General features: G+C 42.1%; 1 protein-coding gene across 1 annotated transcript in view; it reads right to left on the reverse strand.

Moving 5' to 3' along the window:
- LOC139536257 (plexin-B1-like) overlaps positions 1–15,928 on the reverse strand; it is a 174,980-nt gene that overhangs the window by 57,994 nt on the left and 101,058 nt on the right. Inside the window, exons 6-9 of the mRNA XM_071336630.1 lie at positions 12,888–13,016; positions 12,252–12,352; positions 7,063–7,195; positions 6,531–6,687 (exon numbers count right to left, since the gene is read on the reverse strand). Of these exons, the coding sequence (XP_071192731.1) occupies positions 6,531–6,687; positions 7,063–7,195; positions 12,252–12,352; positions 12,888–13,016 (520 nt within the window). The remainder of the gene's footprint in view (positions 1–6,530; positions 6,688–7,062; positions 7,196–12,251; positions 12,353–12,887; positions 13,017–15,928) is intronic.

A 15,928-nucleotide genomic window follows, 5' to 3' on the forward strand; every position in this document is an offset into this window, starting at 1 on the left:
AGGTTCAAGTTCCTTGGTGCCCACATCACCAACGAACTATCATGATCCAAACATACCAAGACAGTCATGAAGAGGGTACGACAAAACCTTTTCCCCCTTAGGAGACTGAAAAGATTTTGCATGGGTCCCCAGATCCTCAAAAGGTTCTACAGCTGCACCATCGAGAGCATCCTGACCGGTTGCATCACCACCTGGTATGGCAACTGCTCGGCAGCTGACCGTAAGGCATTACAGAGGGTAGTGCGAACGGCCGAGTACATCACTGGGGCCAAGCTTCCTGCCATCCAGGACCTATATAATAGGCGGTGTCAGAGGAAAGCCCATAAAATTGTCAGAGACTCCAGTCACCCAAGATATACGTTTTCTCTGCTACCGCACGGCAAGCGGTACCGGAGCGCCATGTCTAGGACAAAAAGGCTCCTCAACAGCTTCTACCCCCAAGCCATTAGACTGCTGAACTTTGCATAAAAATCGCCACTGGACAATTTACATTGACACCCCCCCTCTCTTTTGTACACTGCTGCTACTCGCTGTTTGTTTGTTACCTATGCATAGTCACTTCGTCCCCACCTACATGTACAGATTACCTCAACTAGCCTGTACCCCCGCACACTGACTAGGTACCGGTGCCCCCTGTATATAGCCTCGTTATTGTTATTCTTTTTTTTTTTTTTCTTTTTTTTTTTTTGGGGGGTGGATCAGCTTAATATTGCGGAAAGAATGTTGTTTCCAATGTAATTGTCTGCATCATTTCCAATCCCCCATATTTTTTTGGGTAAATATATATATCCATTCACGTATGCATGCATATACACATATATACATACACATACCTACATAGACATACATACTTTTTTTTAAAGAGTATACCTTTATTATTATTCCCTGCAAACCCTACCACCGATCCCCCAATTGGAGTAAACTGATAAACATTTCTGTTTTTACCTTCAATTTATACATCTTATACACATTTACAGACACAGTCTACTTTATAATAGTTCTCTCTTGTTTGTTCTTAGTCCTTCCTCTATTTCTGTTGTCCATCCAGTTTGATTTCCACTTGTAACTGTGCTATTTCACAATAGCTCCGCACCTATACACATTTCACAGATCCCGTATGCCCTACATTGTTTATCTTGTTATTAGTCCCACCCTTCAGCTCCACTCAACCTTTCCCATCTATCTTCCAACATCATCCATTTCGGATTTTTATTTGCCATATATTTTTCAGCTGTGCTGTGATGCTTCACAAAAGATTTGAATCTTCCTATTCTCATAGCTTCCACGGATTGTAAATTAAAAATAAACATTTTTGCTAAAATAATTATTATATTATTGATTGATTGACTATGGCTTTTCAAATCCCCCAGTATTGCTATCTGTAGCGTTAGTTCTACGCAAATGTTGCAATTCTTCAACCATTCCTGGACCTGTGACCAAAAACGAGCTACATGCGGACAATACCAAAATAAATGGTCTAATGACTCTGCCTCCTCACAGCAGAATCTACAGAGCTGAGAAGATTGTATCCCCCATATATATAACATTCTATTAGTTGCAAGAATTTTGTACAATAATTTAAATTGAAAAATTCGAAGTTTTGAATCCGGCGTTGTTTTGCGTATCAATTCATAAACCATGTGCCATGGAATGGGTACATCGAAAATCTCTTCCCAACTATTTTGCAATTTATATGGCACAGCTGTAAGTTTTTTGGTCCTTAAATGAAATTGGTATATGTTTTTATTTATCACACTTTTCTTTAACCATTTATGTTCTTTAATATAAGGCCGACATACAAGTTCCTTACTTTTATCCCCTTCCACCTGCCTCTTCCATTTTTGTGGTAATGCTGCAATTAATTGGTTGTAATTTTGGGTAGAGCAGACATTTCCATATGTCTGTGTTAGCTGCATGTGTGACATTACTTCACCAGTCCTATTTATGATATCATTCACAAAAATTATACCTTTTTTAAACATTTCTTCGATAAATACAGTTTTTTTATCAATTACTATATTTGAATTTAACCACAAGATTTGTTGTACTATTTGTTCCGTCCTTTCAGGTGGATTAAACTGAAATTGCAACCAACTTTCTAAGGCTTGTTTAAAAAATAAAGATATTTTGGAGATTATTTCCTTTTCAAGCAACCGAAAGTGAGCAGGTGTAATCTGAATAAAGGGAAAAAGGCTCTTCTTGAACATAGGATGAGACATTCGTACCAGTTTACTAGAGAACCAGTTTGGATTTAAGTATAACTTTTGTATGACTGATGCCTTTAGTGAGAGGTCTAATGCTTTAATATTTAATAATTTCTGCCCTCCGAATTCATATTCGTTATATAAATAGGCCCTTTTAATTTTATCTGGCTTGCCGTTCCAAATAAAATTGAATATTTTTTGTTCATATAATTTAAAAAGCAGGTCACTAGGTGTAGGCAAAACCATAAGCAAATAGGTAAACTGTGATATGATTAAAGAGTTAATCAGGGTGATTTTCCCACAAATAGACAGGTATTTTCCTTTCCATGGTAGCAAGATCTTATCTATTTTTGCTAACTTTCTATAAAAATTTATTGGAGTGAGATCATTTCTTTCTTTTGGGATTTGTATACCGAGTATGTCCACATCACCGTCAGACCATTTAATTGGTAAACTACATGGCAATGTAAAATGTGTATTTTTTAGTGATCCAATACGTAATATGGTACATTTATCATAATTTGGTTTTAATCCAGAGAGGATAGCAAATGTATCTAGATCCTCTAAGAGGCCGTGGAGAGATTCTAGTTATGGTTTTAAAAGAAAACATGAATCATCAGCGTACAATGACACCTTAGTTTTTAGGCCCTGGATTTCTAATCCCTTAATATTAATGTTTGATCTAATTTTAACAGCTAACATTTCGATGGCAATAATAAATAGATATGCCGATAGTGGACAACCTTGTTTTACTCCTCTAGATAGTTTAAAACTTTCTGAGATGTAGCCATTATTTACTATTTTACACCTAGGGTTACTATACATAATTTTTACCCATTTTATAAGAGATTCCCCAAAATTGAAATATTCTAGGCATTTATATATAAACTCCAGTCGTACTTTATCAAAAGCCTTTTCAAAATCAGCTATGAAAACCAGGCCTGGTGTCCCCGATATTTCATAGTGTTCTATTGTTTCCAGTACTTGCCTTATATTATCTCCAATGTATCGTCCATGTAAAAAACCTGTCTGATTAGGATGAATAATATCTGACAAAACTTTTTTTATTCTATGCGCCAAGCATTTTGCTAGGATTTTTGCATCACAACACTGAAGTGTAAGAGGTCTCCAATTTTTTAAATGGACTGGATCTTTATATATACCACTTGGGTCCTGTTTCAGTAATAATGATATCACACCTTCTTGTTGCGTGTCTGATAATCTATCATTTATATAGGAGTGGTTAAAACAAGCTAATAGTGGTCCTTTGAGTATATAAAAAAAATGTTTGTATACTTCCACTGGTATGCCATCCAGTCCTGGAGTTTTCCCATCCTTAAAGGCCCCAATTGCATCAAGTAGTTCCTCCTCTGTAATTAGGCCTTCACATGAGTCTTTCTGTACAGATGTTAATTTTACATTATTATTAGGGAAAAAATCCATACAATTAGTTTCAGTTAGTGGAGATGGAGGAGCCTGAAACGAAAATATATTCTTAAAGTACTTTACTTCCTCTTTCAAAATATCATTTGGTGAATCATGCGTGACTCCATCATTTGTAACAAGTTTTAATACGTTTTTTTTGGTAGCATTTCTATATTGAAGATTGAAAAAGAATTTGGTGCATTTTTCCCCATATTCCATCCAGTTAGCTTTATTTTTGTAATATATTACACTGGATCTTTCTTGAATAAGTTCCTCCATTTCTTTTTGTTTTTCCTCTAACTTATTCTGTGCCTCTATGGTACCGTTTTTATTGTTATCTAACTGTACTGTTAGTCCTTCAATTTCCTTTGTTAATATGGACTCTTTTGATCGAAATTGCTTTTGTTTTATAGATGAGTACTGAATTGCATGGCCTCTAAAGGCACACTTAAAAGTGTCCCATACAATATGGGGATCTGCTGTACCTATGTTATGTCTAAAAAAGTCAGTTATAAATTCTTCTGTCCTAGTTCTAAACAATTTATCATCTAGTAGGCTTTGATTAAATTTCCAATATCCTCGCCCACGTGGAAATTCTGTAAGAGTAATATATATGCCAATTATGTGATGGTCCGACCGCATTCTGTCCCCTATCAAACACTTTTTAACTTTTGGTGCCAGAGAGAATGATATAAGAAAGTAGTCAAGGCGACTAGCTTGATTAAGCCTCCGCCATGTATATCTCACTAGGTCAGGGTATTTAAGTCTCCATATATCCACTAATTCCAATATATCCATGACATTCCTGATTTCCTTAAGTGCCTGAGGGTGATAGTTTGTAGTGTGATTTCCTTTCCGGTCCATAGAGGTATTTAAGACCGTATTAAAATCTCCCACTATAATAATAGAGTCTAGTGTTGCTTGTAGAGTTGATACATTCTTATATATATTGTCAAAGAAGCTTGGATCATCATTATTCGGACCGTATAGGTTAATAAGCCATATATGTTTATTGTCCAATAACATATTTAAAATAATCCATCTACCTTGAGGATCTGTTTGGACAAGTTGCACATTTGGATCAAAGTTATTATTAATTAAAACCATCACCCCTTTTGAATTTCTTTGCCCATGGGAGAAATATATTTCGCCCCCCCAGTTCTTTTTCCACAAAACTTCATCTAAAACTGTTGAATGGGTTTCCTGTAAACAGTAGATATTATAATCCTTCTCTTTTAGCCAGGTAAATACTGATCGTCTTTTCTTATTATCTGCTAAGCCATTACAATTGTAACTGGCTATACTTATTTCACCACTTACCATAATGAGACACACCTTTCAATTATTTTTATCAAAATATATGTTTGTAAACGTCCTATTAAAAAGTAACATAATGATTGAGTGTCTATATAGTTGTACCATGACATTTGCATCTCCACTAAGCAAACCTCCAATTGGTCCCCACTATTCCACCCGCCAAAAGCCCCCATCTCGAGTTGGGTTGTCATCCCAATGCCCGGCAGACCACCCCCGACCCCCCGCATCGCACAGCCCCGGACCGACTGGGATCCATCCTTCGAAAAGTGCACACAGCACCATCCACCGAACCGAAGCAGATCCATTGCCAAATGCATTTCCATCGCCCTCACCTCGATTTTTATTACATATTGCTGTGAATCATCCTCTATAGTCCCTAACATCTTTTACTTCTTCCTTCGCAACAGTTGTGGGATACACACATACACCCACACACATTCAGCCCTTACCCCCACACAACCATAAGCTCACCCTCTCAACAATTGCACCATCCCAGAGCCCAACTCAAGATGGGTCATGATTTACAAATGTACTTGCAGTTGCAGCTGCATGAAAAGGCCTGCAAGACCGCGCAAAAAATGAGCATAAATGTAGAGATTTATTTACCATTGTCACATCCTAGATGATGGAGGTCAAATGTACACCTTCTTCCTGAAACACCCACAATACGGTCATCCATTTTGACCATGTTCCCAAGCCTCTCCATGCAGTCCGATTGGTTTCGTGCCACCAGGGCCACAATAATATACCCCCTCTCTGAATGTCCGAGTGTGACCCCCTCCCCATGGGTTACTGCAGCTAGTGTTGCCAGCACTGCCACTGCCTGGGTGGGGGCACCCCACCGGAATCCCCACCGGCTAGGTACAAGGTCATCAAGGTTCTCATTAGCAGCTTTGAGAATTTCCTTGTTTATTATGCTCTCCCTTTAGGGGGCTTTGGCTTTGCAGGACCAACCCTGCCAAGCAGGCTCAGAATCTTGAGGGGGCAGTGCTGCTCTTGGTCCCTGACCTCATTTTGGCTGCATACAGACCGCATACAGCATGCACATAAAACAGTTAGGGACTTCTCCTTAGTATCTGGGCTATTCATGTGGGTGTCTAGGGTATAGGGCCATGGACCGTACCATTAAAATAGGATAATAAATAATTAGATATAATTTATTTTAAAAATGTAGTTCCCCATGATAGGACAATAAATAAATAAGACGTGTAATTCATTATAAAAGTATATCCATCATCTGAACAACATTGAAAGCCCTCTCATACCCGGCCCACAGTGACGGATGAATTGAATGATTAGCTCCCCAGGCTGGCGGACATGGAGATTACACAGCAGGGAGTAAACTGGGAGACAAAGAGGTTTGGGATCCAACATACATCTGCTCTGTAAGGACACTGTACCTACTGCTGCTTAGAGGCTGATGGGCCTGTATAACACAACACACACTTTAACGAACTAGTGAGAGACAGGTCCTTACGTTTAACATCTCATTAAAATGATGACGTGTGCGCTTGTGCGTGTGTATAAACAGTATAGAGAAGCAGGTTCCATGCCTTGTACCCATCTGGCCCCCTTGGAACTCACCTTGTCCAGGGGGCCCAGTCAGCACCCTGTGGGGGTCAGGGGAGAGGCAGGTGACCCCCATGTCTGTGACTGTGGCAGGACTCTCAGAGTCGTGAAAGAAACAGCAGTACGACTTGTCCTCTTCTAGGACGGCCAGGCCCAGGACTGATAGAGAGATCTGAGGGAGGTAGGGAGAAGATGTAAGCGAGAGAGCGAGAGCGAGCTGGCTCGGATCTGCAAGGAGAATGTATATGATAACCATCTCTGATCTCTGCTGTGAAACTGGACGTAAAACAAGCAAACACTGCCAGCCAGGATCCAGCCAGGATCCAGCCAGGATCCAGACAGGCTAAAACTAACCCTCACACAGTGTGAACATGAAGGAACAACCCTGTATAAAAGCATGTGCTCACATACCCATGTACTTGAACACACACGCATGCACACGCACACACAAAAATACACACATACAAACATACACGTACGCACAGACTCACGCACGCACAGACACACGCACGCACAGACACACGTACGCACAGACACACAGACATACACTTCTCTTCTCCTGCCGGCTGATGTTGGAGGGGCTGAGGGACTGGATGGTGAGACACTTCTGCTCCATGTCGAAGCTCCACAGCCACTGGCCTGCCTGGGCCCCGCGTGAACACTGAGCCTGCTGGCCACACCTACACATATCAATATGTTAATATCATCTCACATACTGAAAGATACATTACCATCGCCCAGACTACATCTACACAATACATGATCATACTATACTTTATTGATACCAACATATTATTATACACTCAGTGGCCAGTTTAGCAGGTACACCACCACGTTCACAAAAATCATTACGTGGCCATGGCTTGCTTTATAAAGCAGGCAGACATCTAGTTACTGTTCGACTTTGAGCATGGGATGATCGTCGGTGCCAGGCACACCGGTTCCAGTATCTCAAAAACGTCTGGCCTCATGCGATTTTCACGCACAACAGTGTCTAGAGTTTACAGAGAATGGTGCGACAAACAAAAACATCCAGTCAGCGGCAGTCCTGGGGGCAAAAACAGTTAGTTGATGAAAGGGGTCGAAGGAGAATGTAATGAATCGTGCAAGCTAACAGGTGGGCTACAAACAGGCAAATTAATGGAGCAGAGCGACATCTCAGAACGCACAACTAGTCAGTCGTTGTCAGGGATGGGCTATTGCACCAGATGACCACATCGGGCTCCACTCCTATCAGCTAAAAACAAGAAGAAGCGACTCCAGTGGGCACATGATCACCAACACTGGACAATTGAGGAGTGGAAACACATCGCCTGGTCCAACGAATCCAGGTTTCTGTGGCGTCAAGCTGAAGGCAGAGTCAGCACTTGGCGTAAGCAGCATGAGTCCATGACCCCATCCTGCTTGTCAACGGTACAGGCTGGTGGCGGTGGTGTAATGGTGTGGGGAATGCTTTCATGGCTCACGTTTGGTCCCTTGATACCAATTGAGCAACGTATATATTCCCAAATAATTCAGGCTGTTCTGGAGGCAAAGGTGGGTCCAACCCGGTACTAGATAGGTACCTAATAAACTGGTCACTGAGTGTAAATCATAATGTATACATACAATATATTATCATACCAAAATAGATGCATCATTACATTCACTATAGATACAAAAGTTGCTGACAGGTGTATAAAATCGAGCACACAGGCATGAAATCTCCATAGGAAAACATTGGCAGTAGAATGGCCTTACTGAAGAGCTCCGTGACTTTCAACGTGGCACCGTCAAAGGATGCCACCTTTCCAACAAGTCAGTTCGTCACATTTCTGCCATGCTAGTGCTGCCACGGTCAACTGTAAGTGCTGATTTGAGAAGTGGAAACGTCTGGGAGCAACAACGGCTCAGCCGCAAAGTGGTAGGCCACACAAGTTCACAGAATGGGACCGCCAAGTGCTGAAGCGTGCAGCGCGTAAAAATCGTCTGTGCTCGGTTGCAACACTCACTACCGAGTTCCAAACTGCCTCTGGAAGCAACGTCCGCACAATAACTGTTCGTCGGGAGCTTCATGAAATGGGTTTCCATGACTGAGCAGCCACACACAAGCCACAAGCACCATGTACAATGCCAAGCATCGGCTGGAGTGGTGTAAAGCTTGCCGCCATTCGACTCTGGAGCAGTGGAAACGTGTTCTCTGAAGTGATGAATCACGCTTCACCATCTGGCAGTCCGACGGACGAATCTGGACTGGGCGGATGGTAGGAGAACGCTGCCTGCCACGATGCATAGTGCCAACTGTAAAGTTTGGTAGAGGAAGAATAAATGGTCTGTGGCTGGTTTTCATGGTTTCTGGCTAGGCCCCTTAGGGAAATCTTAACGATGTAGCATTCAATGACATTCTCAACGATTCTGTGTTTCCAACTTTGTGGCAACAGTTTGGAGAAGGCCCTTTCCTGCACAAAGCAAGGTCCATACAGAAATTATTTGTCAAGGTTTGTGTGGAAGAACTTGACTGGCCTGCACATGGCCCTGACCTCAACGAATAACTTTGAGATGAATTGCAACGCCGACTGCGAGCCAGGCCTAATCGCCCAACATCAGTGCCCGACCTCACTAACGCACGTGGCTGAATGGAAGCAAGTCCCTGCAGCAATGTTCCAACATCTAGTGGAAAGCCTTCGCAGAAGAGTGGAAGCTGTTATAGCAGCAAAGGGGGCACCAACTCCATATTAATGCCCCTGATTTTGGAACAAGATGTTTGACGAGCAGGTGTCCACATACTTTTGGTAATGTAGTGTACATACAATGTACTATCAGCATAGCATACTGTTACAGAAATAGTACATAGTGTATTCTAAGTGAGTGTACAAAACATAAGGAACACCTTCCTAATATTGAGTTGCATCCCCTTTAGCCCTCAGAAGAGCCTCAATTCATTAAGGCATGGACTCTACAAGGTGTCGAAAGCGTTCCACAGGGATGCTGGCCTGTGTTAACTGCAATGCTTCCCACAGTTGGCTGGATGTCCTTTGGGTGGTAGACCATTCTCAATACACACGGGAAACTGTTGAGCGTGAAAAACCCAGCAGCGTTGCAGTTCTTGACACAAACAGGTGTGCCTGGCACCAACTATCATAACCCCTTCAAAGGCACAATATTTGGCCTTGCCCATTCACCCTCTGAATGGCACACATACACAATCCATGTCTCAATTGTCTCAAGGCTTAGAAATCCTTCTTTAACCTGTCTCCTCCACTTCATCTACACTGATTTGAAGTGGATTTAACAACTGACATCAATGAGGGATCATAGCTTTCACCTGGATTCACCTGGTCAGCCTATGTCATGGTATGAGCAGGTGTTCTTAATAATAATATACACTGAGTGTACAAAACATTATGTCATAATGTAATGGATACATAATTGTCTTAACATCATACCACTATAGCACAGGATGGGGAGAGAGGGGGGAACAGAGGGCGGGAGAGAGAGGGGAAATGGAGAGTCCGAGGGAGGTAGAATGAGAGGAGTAGAGGGGGGAGAAGGAAGTACGAAAAAGGAGGAAGAATGGGAGGAGGAAGAGAAGAGCAACAGGGGAATCAGGGCCAGAGGGGTGATGGGAGAAATATACATTGACTGACTTTTCTTTTTTTTTTTTATGAGACATCCTGATTGGTTTGAAATGGAGAAGAAAATAGGAAAATGTGAAAGGAAGACAGAAACAACAGAGAGTGGGGAGGGAGAGACAGGTGGTCAAGGTGCAGGACAAGAAGCGAGAGGGAGACAATAGGGGGATACGAGGGGGATGAGGGAGAGAGGAACAGATGGTAGTAATCCTGCTGAGTAAACAACTAACTGAAGCTTTTAAGATGACTTGGCAAAAAATCTGGTCAGAACAAGGAGCTGTGCCAGTATTCTATGTTGTTGTTGCTGGGCCGATGACTTCCTAGTATGTTGTTGCTGGGCCAATGACTTCCTAGTATGTTGTTGCTGGGCCAATGACTTCCTAGTATGTTGTTGCTGGGCCAATGACTTCCTAGTATGTTGTTGCTGGGCCGATGACTTCCTAGTATGTTGTTGCTGGGCCGATGACTTCCTAGTATGTTGTTGCTGGGCCGATGACTTCCTAGTATGTTGTTGCTGGGCCGATGACTTCCTAGTATGTTGTTGCTGGGCCGATGACTTCCTAGTATGTTGTTGCTGGGCCGATGACTTCCTAGTATGTTGTTGCTGGGCCGATGACTTCCTAGTATGTTGTTGCTGGGCCGATGACTTCCTAGTATGTTGTTGCTGGGCCGATGACTTCCTAGTATGTTGTTGCTGGGCCGATGACTTCCTAGTATGTTGTTGCTGGGCCGATGACTTCCTAGTATGTTGTTGCTGGGCCAATGACTTCCTAGTATGTTGTTGCTGGGCCAATGACTTCCTAGTATGTTGTTGCTGGGCCAATGACTTCCTAGTATGTTGTTGCTGGGCCAATGACTTCCTAGTATGTTGTTGCTGGGCCAATGACTTCCTAGTATGTTGTTGCTGGGCCAATGACTTCCTAGTATGTTGTTGCTGGGCCAATGACTTCCTAGTATGTTGTTGCTGGGCCAATGACTTCCTAGTATGTTGTTGCTGGGCCAATGACTTCCTAGTATGTTGTTGCTGGGCCAATGACTTCCTAGTATGTTGTTGCTGGGCCGATGACTTCCTAGTATGTTGTTGCTGGGCCGATGACTTCCTAGTATGTTGTTGCTGGGCCGATGACTTCCTAGTATGTTGTTGCTGGGCCGATGACTTCCTAGTATGTTGTTGCTGGGCCGATGACTTCCTAGTATGTTGTTGCTGGGCCAATGACTTCCTAGTATGTTGTTGCTGGGCCAATGACTTCCTAGTATGTTGTTGCTGGGCCAATGACTTCCTAGTATGTTGTTGCTGGGCCAATGACTTCCTAGTATGTTGTTGCTGGGCCGATGACTTCCTAGTATGTTGTTGCTGGGCCGATGACTTCCTAGTATGTTGTTGCTGGGCCGATGACTTCCTAGTATGTTGTTTATGTGCTTAGTTGTGAGTGTATGGAGAAAAGCCTGGGTTTGGCTACTGTAGCTACTACTCAAACGATTGCCCACTTAAATAAAAGGTCAATAAAATTAAAAGATGCACTTTGCAAAACAATCAAGTATAATGTAGAGAATCATTCTACCATCTAAACCGCTGTGAAACATATTTTCCATAACCAACAATATTGTATTTTCAGCTGTTTGAATCTGGTGTACAAAACCGAAAGTTGAAGACGCAAAAACTAAACTTAAAAAACGTAAAGCATTGAAATAGTGCACATAGAACAGACCTACTGCTTCTTATACGTGCTTTTAATGAGAATAACCAATCTATAACTCACTTTTCTATGTGAATTTTGTCAGGTCGCCCAAAAAGTTACATATTGTACAGTAGCCTTAAAACATGAGCAATACCTACGACTATCTACTGTATTTGACATAATTTCTCAAACGCCAGCATGAGAGGTACCACAAACACCTTCTCTGACTGCGTTATGCCCAGCCGTAATATCTAGGGCCCTGAGTTTTCCTAGGCTACTTGACCTGACCAGGGAAACCTCTGGCTCTAGTTTGATATGTTGACCCTTTAACCAGGGCAAGGGTTGGGCGGATTACTTAAATGTAATTGGTTACCGATTACATATGACTTGACAATAAAAGTAATTAGTTAGCTAATCCATTGGATTTCTCAAAATGAGTGGTTTACCTCCCCTCCAGGACACACCATCCACAGTAGGGGTCGTGGGCAGACAGACAGGCTTGGCAGTCCAGGTGTTCGTGGCACTCAGCCACTGGCCTCTTCTGGAGCTATGGCCACAACAAAACAACAACAGGCAATATTCAGTCATTATGTGCAACGCATGGTAAACAATGAGACCCATTTCAGACATAGAACTATTGCCCAAAACTGTTGCCACTTACCTGATAGATAAAAGGATCGGATAGAAATAAAGCAATGTGGTGAAAATGTTGCAAAGTCTATGAGGACTTTGCATGGAGCCATAGCCATTACTACTAAACCTCGTCTCAATAGAGCCGTGGACGAGATTACTATAAGCTGAACCTCGTCTCAATAGAGCCGTGGACGAGATTACTATAAACTGAACCTCGTCTCAATAGAGCCGTGGACGAGATTACTATAAAGGAAAAAAAGAGACTTGTTTCAGAGACACATAGTCGTTGACCACAGTGCCGGTGTGAAGGGAAGAAATTAAAGTTGTCGTGTTGGTAGTGTACGGTTGGTGTCAGAAGTGGGATTCATGTGTGACAAACTGCCAATGAGCAGAGGAGTTGGCAGGACAGCACCAACAAACAGATCTAGGACCAGGCTAGTGTACTGTACCATGGTGGACGTCATGATGAAAAGGTGCTCCTCAGACTGATCCAGGAGCAGGTCAGAGCTGATGGCAGCATTGGCCTGGATGGAGACGACGGCGTACTCCTCCACCTCACCGTTAGGGCCCAGAAACACCTGGAAAACAAACATTCAAATGGTTAAGAAACCTATTAGGTACATTTCATTAAAGCAAACAGATAAAGGAGTACAGAACTAGGGTCACTCGTATGAAAGGAAAACATGCACACATTGCTCCAATAGGGTTTCCCCCACTTTAGGGAACTGTAAAGTGGGATCATTATTTTTATTTTATTTAACTAGGCAAGTCAGTTAAGAACAAATTATTATTTACAATGACGGCCTACACCGGCCAAACCCAGACCACACTGGGCCAAATTGTGCACCACCCTATGGGACTCCCAATCACAGCCAGTTGTGATACAGCCTGGATTCAAACCAGGGTGTCTGTAGTGATGCCTCTAGCACTGAGATGCAGTGCCTTAGTCCGCTGCGCCACTCGGGAGCCCAATCATTAGCGAGGATCGCTACAATATTAGAGAATCTATAGATTATAATATTTGTAAAAATGCATCAGAAACTCTATTTGAGTGTGTTACATAACATGTTTCAATTGCAACACCTACAAATGATCCCTTATCAGAAACATTTGTTTAATTTGTTTTTCCGAATACCCACTCAACATACTCCTAGTTCTAGAATTCACCAGCCTGGGAGACAAATAGCATAGCATGATCAGTTCAATTTAGCCACTAGGAAAAACAATCATGCTAAATAGAATTGTGTTGGTGTTTGAGTTTAAATGGTAAAACATCATCAGTCTTCTGAAAGCATAGAAAGATGCACGGTTCTGTTTGGATGATTTGGGATGCCAATCTAAATGTGTCTTGAGAAGGTCAACTGGCTACACAGCATTAGTTTGTGGCAATTAGATGTTGTTCACTCAGTCATCTCCCTCGCTCTCTCTTTCCAATATGTGTTTATTTTGTATTTTCATTTTACCCTTATTTAACTAGGCAAGTCAGTTAAGAACAATTTCTTATTTTCAATGACGGCCTAGGAACAGTGGGTTAACTGCCTTGTTCAGGGGGAGAATGACAGATTTTTACCTTGTCAGCTTGGGGATTCGATCTTGCAACCTTTCGGTTACTAGTCCAACGCTCTAACCACTAGGCTACCTGCCGCCCGTGTGTGTGTGTGTGTGTGTGTGTGTGTGTGTGTGTGTGTGTGTGTGTGTGTGTGTGTGTGTGTGTGTGTGTGTGTGTGTGTGTGTGTGTGTGTGTGTGTGTGTGTGTGTGTGTGTGTGCACACGCAACCGTTGGAATATTATTTCAATCCTTATGTATATTTCTTCAAAATACGCAGAGATTTGCCTTGGCACTCCATGAAAAGAAAATCCAATACAATGTGTCGAAGCCCAACGCTTTCTCCCCTTTGAAGAGGAGGAATCTAATTTAAAATAGCTTGTTTCATGTCTGGCAACCCGTCTGACTTGTCTGTTCTGTGGGGTTACCATGTTAGGGGACTAATAGCTCTTTAGTGTGGGCTAAATGGCTGTTATAAAGAACCTGGACAGTCTAAGCCTTTGATGAACGCTGGAATAAAAATAAAATAAAAAAACAGCTGGGTGATTCTCATGAAACCAGTTTTAAAAGGTCTGCAGCAAATTCAGTTACAAAACCATGATGCATCTGCAAAAATCAACTATCATTCTGAAGACTAAGATGTCTAGTTTTTGGGAAAGTGTCTTATTTTACCCAGAATTGTGTACATTTTCTCCCCAAAATCTCATTACCGAAATGCCTTCGGATTAAGTTCTCGGGTTATGTTTACAATTTTACTTTTGCCTTCAGAATGAGGTTCTTATTATCAAACACCCCCTTTACCCTACTTGGCCTTCTCATTACCAAAACTTCAAAAAATCTCAAATTGGTAAAAAGTCAGATTTAATTGTAATATTTCACTTAAATATTTCAGTTTTCAGTGTTCTGTTTAACTCAGGCCTTTTCAATAGGGGAGCAAGGTAAACAAATATTTGAAATGGATTTGTGTATTACTTTTTTGCACTGTTACGGTACTGAGAATTGGGTGGAAATTGTGGTAAAATGCATAATATCTGATCAAAAAACATAATAATAATTATGATATAGTGTAGTGTAGTGTGTATGCACGTGTGTTTGTGTATGTGTGTATGAGTATGCGTGCGTGTGTTTATGCGTATGTGTGTATGCATGCGTGTATGCGTGTGTGTATGTATGCATGCATGATAGTCTATGGAAAGAGCTATGGAAGGAACTCTGCTGTCTTTGCCATCTATTTGCCAGTCAGTGACGACTGTGCCCTGTACACACACACTGTGTGAGACTCAAACGCAAAACCCTGAGTCATGGAGTCCTAGTTAGCCAGACATCATGAAGAATGGCCACATTGGACAGTGGTGGTGTTATGTGGTCAGTGTGTAAAAATATTGTTAATGGGTGTGATTGGGCTCCCCTCCCTGCTCTGCTCCACCACACCCTGGTCACAATCGCAGCGCAGCCATTTGACAAAAATGAAACAAAGTGCTAATTGTTAGCGCTAGTCACTATTCCCAGTGAGAGTCTGGGAGTGAGAGAACTTGCTGTTACTAAGAACTCGCAATGCCTAAATACTCTGATGCGGCTTCCTTGCCTTCGCTGACAGTGACAGATGAACGGACTTGATGGGTTTTCACCAAGGCAGCAAGTTTAAACTACTGAGATGTCCCCTATGAGCCCCCGCAACATCACCCACTCAAATTCCCATGGCTGGGTGATATAAACTCAACCCTTGGCACTAATGCATTTCAAGACCATATTTGAAGTGGGTTGTTTCTGTATTTTCTCAAGCCCTCCATGTGTATTACTACCATGTTATGTTAACCCAAGGCCTCTACAGTGAGGAGAATGAAATACAAATTAATTACTTAAAAATCATACAATGTGATTTTCTGGATTTTTGTTTTAGATTCCGTCTCTCACAGTTGAAATGTACCTATGATAAAAATTACA

This window comes from Salvelinus alpinus, chromosome 12 (genome assembly GCF_045679555.1).
Source record: "Salvelinus alpinus chromosome 12, SLU_Salpinus.1, whole genome shotgun sequence".
In the NCBI taxonomy this organism is placed as follows: Eukaryota; Metazoa; Chordata; class Actinopteri; order Salmoniformes; family Salmonidae; genus Salvelinus; species Salvelinus alpinus.